Genomic DNA, 9,838 nt, shown 5'->3' with positions numbered 1-9,838 from the left:
TGGTAAATATGGGGTGCTTTGGAGTGCAGAGTGCCCCTGGGATGATCCAGAGAGTGACGGGGGTGGGGAGGAGAGGAGTGAGTGAGGGGCGGGGATTTGAAGGGAAGAGGCAGAGCAGTTGCGGAACCTGGAGGAAGAGGCCGGGCAGAGAGGTGGGGCCTCAGGCTTCCAGTTATCAGCAATTAGAAAGGTGGCAACCCTATGAGTTGTACATAGACAGATTCCCCAATTTGTGAAGCGGACACAGCACAGTAAGGTCAGGAAAGGGTTTAAAGTCTCTTTTACTGGCCAATCAGTGATTGAGGGATGAGGGCCCAGCACCATGTCACCGGCCAGCTCTGCATGGAGCTCAGTCTGAGAGCCAGAGCACCAGGAGAAAACTTTACGTCCCTTTATGAGTAAAGAGCTGGAGCAGCCTATCCCAGATCTGTTGGGTCTTCGCCCCATAGATGATGGGGTTTAGCATGGGGGGTACCAGGAAGTACATGTTTGCCATGAGAACGCGCAAATACAGGGCCACATTGTGCCCAAACCGTTGTGTGAAGGTGGCGAAGAGATGTGGGATGTAAGAGGCTAAGATGACACAGAGGTGGGAGCTGCAGGTCCCAAAAGTCTTGAGCCGGGCGTCCTTTCTTGGGAGGCTGAAGATGGCCCTGAGGATCTGGGTATAGGACACGGCGATAAAAAACACATCCATACCGATAACCAAGAATGCCACAGAGAGGCTGTAATAACTACTGAGGCTGATGTCAGCGCAGGCCAGCTTCACCAGAGCTATGTGCTCACAGTACGTATTTGGAATGATGTTGGTTCTGCAATATGGCCACCTCCTCGCCAGGAAAGGATAGGGCAGTACAAGCATGACACCCCGCAGCACCACGGTCAGGCCAATTTTGGCAACCACATGGTTTGTCAGGATGGTGGAATGTCTCAGGGGATCGCAGATGGCTACGTAGCGATCAAAAGCCATGGCCACAAGGATCCCAGACTCTATCACAAAGAAGCTGAGAATGAAGTACATCTGGGTGAGGCATGCACTGAAATTGATCTCCCTGGAATAGAACCAGAAGATGCTCAGCATTTTGGGCAGGATGGATGTAGACAGGACCAGGTCGGTGATGGCCAGCATGCAGAGGAAATAGTACATGGGCAAATGGAGGCTTGGCTCCCTCTTCACGATGAACAGGATGGTGAAGTTCCCCAAGATGGCTATGGCATACATGGTGCAGAAGGGGATGGAGATCCAGACATGGGCTGCCTCCAGGCCAGGAATGCCCTGCAGGATAAAGGTGGTGGGGTTTGTGAACTCGGTTGAGTTGGAATCTGACATGGAGTAGAAGAGAAGGTGTCCAACCCTGAGGCAGAATGATATTTCCTGCATGTGCCGTACGTTCCCCTGACTTCCTGTATGTGCCCAGGGTCTAGGATGATGTTGCAGGACAAATACCTGGATGGAGAGAAAATGTTAATATGAGACACTTCATGCACTACTGGAGGCTGGTCTCATGGATGAAACAGATTGGTCGCTCTTCACACACTGAAAAATGACATTTTCATCATTCAGATGAATGAATTAAGAACACGTGACCCTCCTAATGCCAATTCCATATTTTTTGGTGTTCCCTGTGTCAATAATTCCTACATGTCATGGTGTGGGAAATCTTAGGAGGCACCAACAGGAAAGACGAGTGTATACTGGTTATCTCTTATTGTTTTCTAGGCCTTGTCTACACTACCAAATTTTTTCACCAAAAGGCAAGATTTGGTGATGAACTAGTGGAGGTGTAAAGATTACACAGCTACTTTCGATGATGGAACTCCTCAGTTTCACTGACGTAATAAAGGCACCTTGATGAGACTTGTAAGGCTTTTTACCCAAAATTTTCGTCGCCGAAGTGCCAGTGTAGACACCGTGCTTGATTTTATCACTGTAATTGGCCCATTGCTTTTCTCCCACACCTAAGGTCCCCTACCCATGGGAACACTCACCATATTTCCAGTGTTTGCTGGCATGTGTGCTTCTCAAGGTTCATCTGGAAAGTGACTGGTGTGTTACCAGCAGTGTATTTTAATGTAGTTTTTCAATGCTTATGTCTAGTTAACAATAATGCTTCTCTTTATTGCTTCTTGTGCTTCTCCAGATATGTCCTTAAAAGGAGACACCCCGTCCACTCCAGCCGAGCGTCTCTGCCAGATAAGAAAGTGCCCAAGACGGAGCAAGGAAGATATGTTCTGGGAGGTGCTGCAGTACTCTGCTGCAGACAAGACGGAATGCAGGCAGTGGAGGGAAAGTGACAAACAGGAAAGAAAAGAAAATGAGGCATACACTGGGGATGCAATGGAGATGCTGATAAACGTATTGGAGCAGCAAACCAACATGCTGCAGTCCCTCTTGATACTCCAGACTGAGCAGATGGATTCCCGCCCTCCTCTTCAGCACATTCACAACTCTTTCCCATGTCCTCCCCAAACTCCACCCGCACATTCCCTTCCGATTTCTGGGACTCCTCACTTTACCGTTCACTCCACCTCCGCAGACACCTTTTCAAATGAAAACTGGACTTACGTTCAGCTGTGTGCATGCATGGTATTGTGGTCTTTTTGGCAATAAAAGCAGTTATTTGACTATTAATCAGTCTTTATTTGTTTCCGTTCAAGTTATGATAGCAGAAAGCAAACAAGCAGGCAGTTTTATCATTTCCTTACATTGAACCCTGGGCCTGAACAATCACAACTGCTTCCTACCCTACCAAAACTGGACTTCATTACGCATTACAAATGCAAGCATAGCAACTAACATTACTCGTTCTCATTTACACAGTGCTGCTGCAAAGCCTCCCTGATTCGAATTGCCCCCATTGTGCCCTCTGATAGTCTTGATATCTGGCTGCTCAAAATCAGCAGCCACGTGTTCCGTCTCAGCAGTGCAGCCCTGAGCAAACGTTTCACCCTTTCCTTCACAATTATTATACAACGTGCAACACACGGCTACAACCATGGGAATATTTTCTTCATTGAGATCTAACCTGTCAAAAAGGCATCGCCGGCCCACTTTTAGTCTGCCAAATGCACATTCCACGGTCATCCTGCTCCTACTCAGCCTATTGTTGAAATGCTCGTTATTGCTCTCCAGGTTTCCCATGTACGGCTTCATGAACCCTGCCATTGAGGAGTATGCCAGGTCTCCCAGGATTATTATGAGCATTTCAACATCCCCTGTGGGGATCTTCTGGTCTGGAAAGAAAGTCCCTGCTTTCAGCTTTCTGTAAAGGCCGATGTTCCTAAAGATTCCTGCGTCATTCACTTTCCTGGATCACCCTACACTGATGTCAATGAAACGCCCACAGTGATCCACCATGGAGAAGTACCCCTTCTGATTGATATATTTCATCAAAAGGCATCCGGTGGCAAAATTGGAATATGTGTGCTATCTATCGCCCCTCCACAGTTGGGGAAACCCATTTCTGCAAAGCCATCCACAATATCACGCACGTTGCCAAGAGTTACGGTCTTGCACAGAAGGATGTGATTAATGGCCCTGAACACTTGCGTTAATGCAGCCCCAACGGTCGACCTCCCAACTCCAAAGTGATTTGCGACCGACCAGTAGCAGCCTGGAGTCGCCAGCTTCCACAATGTGATCGCCAAGCGCTTCTCCACTGACAGCGCAGCTCTCATTTGGGTGTCCTTGCGCCACAGGGCTGGTGGGAGCTCAGTACACTGTTCCAGGAAGGTGGCTTTCCACATCCAAAAGTTCTGCAGCCACTGCCGGTCATCTCAGACCTGCATAACGATGCGATTCCATCACTCAGTGCTAGTTTCTCGAGCCCAAAAGCGACGTTCCACCATGCTCAGCTCTTCTGTGAATCCCAAAAACAATCTAATGATGCTGTTATCCATGTCAGACACCACGTCAGGCAACTGTGACTCCCGCTGCCTTCACAACTTCAAGATTGATTCCACTGCCATTCGTGATGTGCTACTGACAGCTAGCAGAGCAGTGCGGGATCCGTTCCTGCAGACAGAGGTGGTGGGCTGAGCAGAAAACAAGGGACGTTGAAAAATGCTGCGAACTGGAGATGGAAGCACATGGAATGCTGGGACGGAAAGCAATGCATCATGGGACATTGAGCCCAGAGCCATGATGTTCCATGATCCGCTCTGCTTTCCCACAACACCTGTGAGCACAAGATGCAGACCTGAACTGTGGGATAGTTACCCACAGTGCATTAGTCTCACTGTTGCTGCAATGGTCCCGCGTGTGGATACGCTATGCCAAAAGAGAAAGACAGTGTGAACGTGCAACAATAGTTTTCTTTAAAGGCTTTTTGGTCATTGAATAAACTTCCAGTGAAAAAAATCTTCCAGTGTAGACATCGCCTCAATGCAATGAAAGCCAGGCTACAGTGCCATGCTGTAGGGAGTCTCCATTCACCTAGTTACTGAAAATCTGAGAGTGGGGGGGAAAAATCTTTAGCAAGACATATGCAGGAGGAAACATCCCAACTAGAACACACGTCAGGGAAAAGTCTTGGATGTCACTGATAGCAGCTCCATGGAAACAACTGCTCATTTGCAGTAGTGGCCTCAACAAAGACAATGTTCTAGTGCCTAAGGAATGGGATGGAGAATTTCCTGCTCTGGAGATGCGCTCAGTTTTGGTCACTCAGCCTCTATAAAGGATATAGCCACTAGAAATGGGTTTTCTGAGACAGGCTATGAGAATGGGGGAGGCTGCCATATGCGGACAGACTGAAAAGTCTGGGACTGTTTAGTGTAGAGAAGAGACAAATAAGGGGGCATAGGATAGAGGAGAACAAAATAAAAGAATGGAACTGATTACATTAAAATGGACAAACAGAGAACAGTTCCCAACTAGTAATAGCTACTTACTGATACCTTTCAAAAGGACTAATTCCCCAAAGCTGAGGCAAATTATCAGCAAAACTGATTGGGAGGAAAAATTTAGACAGAAAAATGGGAATGAAAAATGGGAGTTCTTTAAGAAGAGTTTATTAAAGAGCTAAAAAGCCACGATTCCACAATCAAGGAAGTGGACAACTTTGATTAAAAACCCAGTTCAGTAGGAAAATGAAGGAATGAATTGAGGGGGGAAAAGCAACATATAACAAATGGGAAAAAGGGAAAATAATTGGCAAGCAATACAAACTGGAAGTTATGAAAATTGATGCAGGACATTACAGACATTAGGGGGAAATCCATGCTTTGTAGGGCTAAGGAGAACAAAAAGGAGGTTATTAAGTATATTAAGAACAAAAGAAATCCTAGAAAAGGTAAAGGCTAATACCTAGAGGGAGAAAGGAAACTTGTTAATCTTGCAGAAAAGGTCAATGTGTTCAAGAAATATTTATGTTTTGCATTTGGAAAGAAGCAGTATGAGGTACTCATATCATATGTGGTAATGAAACCCTATGAGCAATCAAGGAGCATGTTAACCAGTTTCTAGAGTAGAACCTTAGAATTACAAACACCAGAGTTACGAACTGACCAATCAACCACACATCTCATTCGGAACCGAAGGAGGCAGTCAGGAAACAATGGAAAAGCTGATATGGGATATATTAAAAAAAAAAAGTCTAGGAGCATAATTAATGCTGGTCAAAAACATGGTTTATGGAAAACAGGTCTTGTCAAATAAAGACGATTTCATCCTTTCGTGAGAGCACACCTTTGGTGGACCAAGGGAACCAAACAGAAGCAATAGACTTCAATTTCTGTGAGACATTTGATTTAAAAATGAACACTACAATATCAGTAGATTTTGTTAAATGTTAAATGGACTAAAAGCTGGCTATCTGACTGATCTCAGAAAGCAGATGGGTACCTGTGAATTCTGAGACAGACGTGTCTCCTCTGGGAATCCCTCACAGGCAGCCGTTTCCCACACCTCTCTCACCCCAGCATCTGCAGCAGCATCCCACGCTGAGAGCCGACACAGGGGTGTGCACCATTTATAATATAGCTGTGTGCAATCCCAGGGGGGTTCGCTCAACTTCTAGGGGGAAAACAGCATCTGAATGGAAACAGGCTGGAGACCGGAGACACTCTAGCCAATGTCTCTCTTTCAATGTTTGTGCTTCTGTGTTCTTTATCCAGCTTCAGGAGTAAACAGTAATTAAGGGACCTTCCCAAAGGGAGATGAGAACCCTTGGGCTCTCCGCTGAGTCAGAGAGGAATTGGCTGCTCTGTACATTTGTGTATAGTTAAAAAGTAGTTGGATTAGTAAGAAAACTAGGCATGATAGTCTGAGACCCTGTAAATACCCAGTATTAATGGGTAGATAGTAGTCAGAGAGATCTGGAGAAAGGTGACTGAGGGGAGACACAAACACTTTCTGCAGGCACATGGGGCTATCGCTAAGGGATTAGAAGTCAGTAATTCTCATCAGTAACTATCATCATATTGTTTAGCACCTTTCATTGATGGATCTTCAAAACACCTGGAAAAGGAAAGTCACTATGAACATATCGTCATTAACTGATAGGTAAACTGAGGGAAAGGGAGACGTGACTTGGTGAAGGTCACACAGAGAATGATAGAATCCAAGAGTCCTGATTTCCCTGCTGTAACCACGGTCTCTCCGTTAGTAACGGAGCGCATGACAAGAAGGAAATGGGGTCACGGTCTAGCAGGGCTTGTTCATTAGGTGGATGTGACAGACTTGTTCAGGATGCAACCTGGAATGGGGGTACCGCTGAGCCCTCTGGCATACCAACCTGGGCTCCCCCTCACACTGTGAGGCTGTGACAAGCTGCAATCATCTCCAGGTTTTGCACTTCCACAGCCAGACACAGCCAGGGACGCACCCAGCTGCAGTTACATGAATGCTTTTACTAGGCACTCATGAACCAACAATAGAGAGACTCCAGCCAATTCCCCCCCACCCCAGCTCCCCAGCCTAGGACCCCAGAGCTGTACCGTCTAAGCCTGGTCAGAAACCAAGCGAGTGTAAGTTTTTACCCAGTCCGCCCCTCCCTCCATGTGGAGAGGACAATGCACCAGCCCCTGTTCCTGAGCAGGTTTCCCTTTTGCATTTCAAACAACACACTGTATTAGATAAAAAAATATAAAACCGATTTATTAACTACAGAAGGATAGATTTTAAGTGATTATAAGGAATAAGTGTACAGATCAAAGTAGATTACCAAAGAAATAAAGCAAAATGACTATCTGAGTTCTAGAAACTAGACAGAATTTGAACTATGCAGTGTGTCACCCTGATGGTACAAACAGTCCACCTGCCTTCCATACAAAGGCTAGAAATCCCTTCAGCCTGGGACCAAATCCCCAGTTTGGTCCTCGTCCCTAAGGTTTGTCCAGGTGTTGAGTTATGGGGGGGAGTGAGGCCAAGTGATTTTTTATGTTCACTTTTTATGGCTTCTTCCATGTGGAGGGAACTTAAATTTTCCAAGCAAAAGCCCCCAGTACAGTTAGTGGAAAAGTACAGGCACAAATGGAATCCAGTGTCACATGAGCTGGTCACATGCCCTCGCACGGTTTCAGAACTTTAGGTACAAAAATGATACATGCATACAAAGAGGGTAATCATATTCAGCAAATCATAACTTTTTCATTGATACCTTACCTGACACACTTTGTTTCACTGCAACTTGAGACCATTACTCCTTGTTCTGTCCTCTGGTACCACTGAGAACAATCTAGATCCATCCTCTTTGGAACTCCCTTTCAGGTAGTTGAAAGCAGCTATCAAATCCCCCCTCATTCTTCTCTTCCGCAGACTAAACAAACCTAGTTCCCTCAGCCTCTCCTCATAAGTCATGTGCTCCAGCCCCCTGATCATTTTTGTTGCCCTCTGCTGCTCTCTTTCCAATTTTTCCACATCCTTCTTGTAGTGTGGGGCCCAAAACTGGACACGGTACTTCAGATGAGGCCTCACCAATGTCGAATAGAGGGGAATGATCACGTCCCTCGATCTGCTGGCAATGCCCCTACTTATACAGCCCAAAATGCCGTTAGCCTTCTTGGCAACAAGAGCACACTGTTGACTCATATCCAGCTTCTCGTCCATTGTAACCCCTAGGTCCTTTTCTGCAGAACTGCTACCTAGCTATTTGGTCCCTAGTCTGTAACAGTGCATGGGATTCTTCCGTCCTAAGTGCAGGACTCTGCACTTGTCCTTGTTGAACCTCATCAGGTTTCTTTTGGCCCAATCCTCTAATTTGTCTAGGTCCCTCTGTATCCTATCTCTACCTGCAGCGTATCTATCTCTCCTCCCAATTTAGTGTCATCTGCAAACTTGCTAAGGGTGCAGTCCACACCATCCTCCAGATCATTCATGAAGATATTGAACAAAACCGACCCCAGGACCGACCCTTGGGGCACTCCGCTTGATACCGGCTGCCAACTGGACATGGAGCCATTGATCAATACCGACTGGGCCCGACGATCTCTCCAGATTTCTATCCACCTTATAGTCCATTCATCCAGCCCATACTTCTTTAAGTTGCCAGCAAGAATGCTGTGGGAGACCAAATCAAAAGCTTTGCTATAGTCAAGGAATAACACGTTCACTGCTTTCTCCTCATCCACAGAGCCACTTATCTCCTCATAGAAGGCAATTAGGTTAGTCAGGAATGACTTGCCCTTGGTGAATCCATGCTGACTGTTCCTGATCACTTTCCTCTCCTCTAAGTGCTTCAGAATTGATTCCTTGAGGACCTACTCCATGATTTTTCCAGGGACTGCGGTGAGGCTGACTGGCCTCTAGTTCCCCGGATCCTCCTTCTTCCCTTTTTTAAAGATGGGCACTACATTAGCCTTTTTCCAGTCATCCGGGACCTCCCCCGATCACCACGAATTTTCAAAGATAATGGCCAATGTCTCTGCAATCACATCTGCCGACTCCTTTAGCACCCTCGGATGCAGCGCGTCTGGCCCCATGGACTTGTGCTCATCCAGTTTTTCTAAATAGTCCCAAACCACTTCTTTCTCCACAGAGGGCTGGTCACCTCCTCCCCATACTATGCTGCCCAGTGCAGCAGTCTGGGAGCTGACCTTGTTTGTGAAGACAGAAGCAAAAAAAGCATTGAGTACATTAGCTTTTTCCACATCCTCGGTCACTAGGTTGCCTCCCTCATTCAGTAAGAGGCCCACACTTTCCTTGACTTTCTTCTTCTTGCTAACATACCTGAAGAAACCCTTCTTGTTACTCTTAGCATCTCTTGCTAGCTGTAACTCCAAGTGTGATTTGGCCTTCCTGATTTCACTCCTGCATGCCTGAGCAATATTTTTATACTCCTCCCTGGTCATTTGTCCAATCTTCCACTTTTTGTAAGCTTCTTTTTTGCCTTTAAAATCAGCAAGGATTTCACTGTTAAGCCAAGCTGGTCGTCTGCCATATTTACTATTCTTTCTACACATCGGGATGTTTTTTTCCTGCAAGCTCAATAAGGATTCTTTAAAACACAGCCAGCTCTCCTGGACTACTTTCCCCGTCATGTTATTCTCCCAGGGGATCCTGCCCATCTGTTCCCTGAGGGAGTCAAAGTCTGCTTTTCTGAAGTCCAGGGTCCGTATTCTGCTGCTCTCCTTTTTTCCTTGTGTCAGGATCCTGAACTCGACCATCTCATGGTCACTGCCTCCCAGGTTCCCATCCACTTTTGCTTCCCCTACTAATTCTTCCCTGTTTGTGAGCAGCAGGTCTAGAAGAGCTCTGCCCCTAGTTGGTTCCTCCAGCACTTGCATCAGGAAATTGTCCCCTACACTTTCCAAAAACTTCCTGGATTGTCTGTGCACCGCTGTATTGCTCTCCCAGCAGATATCAGGGTGATTAAAGTCTCCCATGAGAACCAGGGCC

General features: G+C 46.4%; 1 protein-coding gene across 1 annotated transcript; it reads right to left on the bottom strand.

The window, feature by feature from the left end:
- Positions 1-382: 382 nt before the first annotated feature.
- LOC128832056 (olfactory receptor 52R1-like) lies at positions 383-1,381 on the bottom strand. Its single transcript, XM_054019104.1, has one exon. The coding sequence runs from the start codon at positions 1,379-1,381 to the stop codon at positions 383-385; it is 999 nt and encodes a 332-aa protein (XP_053875079.1).
- Positions 1,382-9,838: the final 8,457 nt, after the last annotated feature.

Source organism: Malaclemys terrapin, chromosome 1, assembly GCF_027887155.1.
Source record: "Malaclemys terrapin pileata isolate rMalTer1 chromosome 1, rMalTer1.hap1, whole genome shotgun sequence".
Lineage (NCBI taxonomy): Eukaryota > Metazoa > Chordata > Testudines > Emydidae > Malaclemys > Malaclemys terrapin.
This window is presented reverse-complemented; position numbering and strand designations above follow the sequence as displayed.

Excerpts from the sequence above, each read along its gene's own strand:
- LOC128832056 (XM_054019104.1), bottom strand. The coding sequence starts at position 1,381 with ATGCAGGAAATATCATTCTGCCTCAGGGTTGGACACCTTCTCTTCTAC.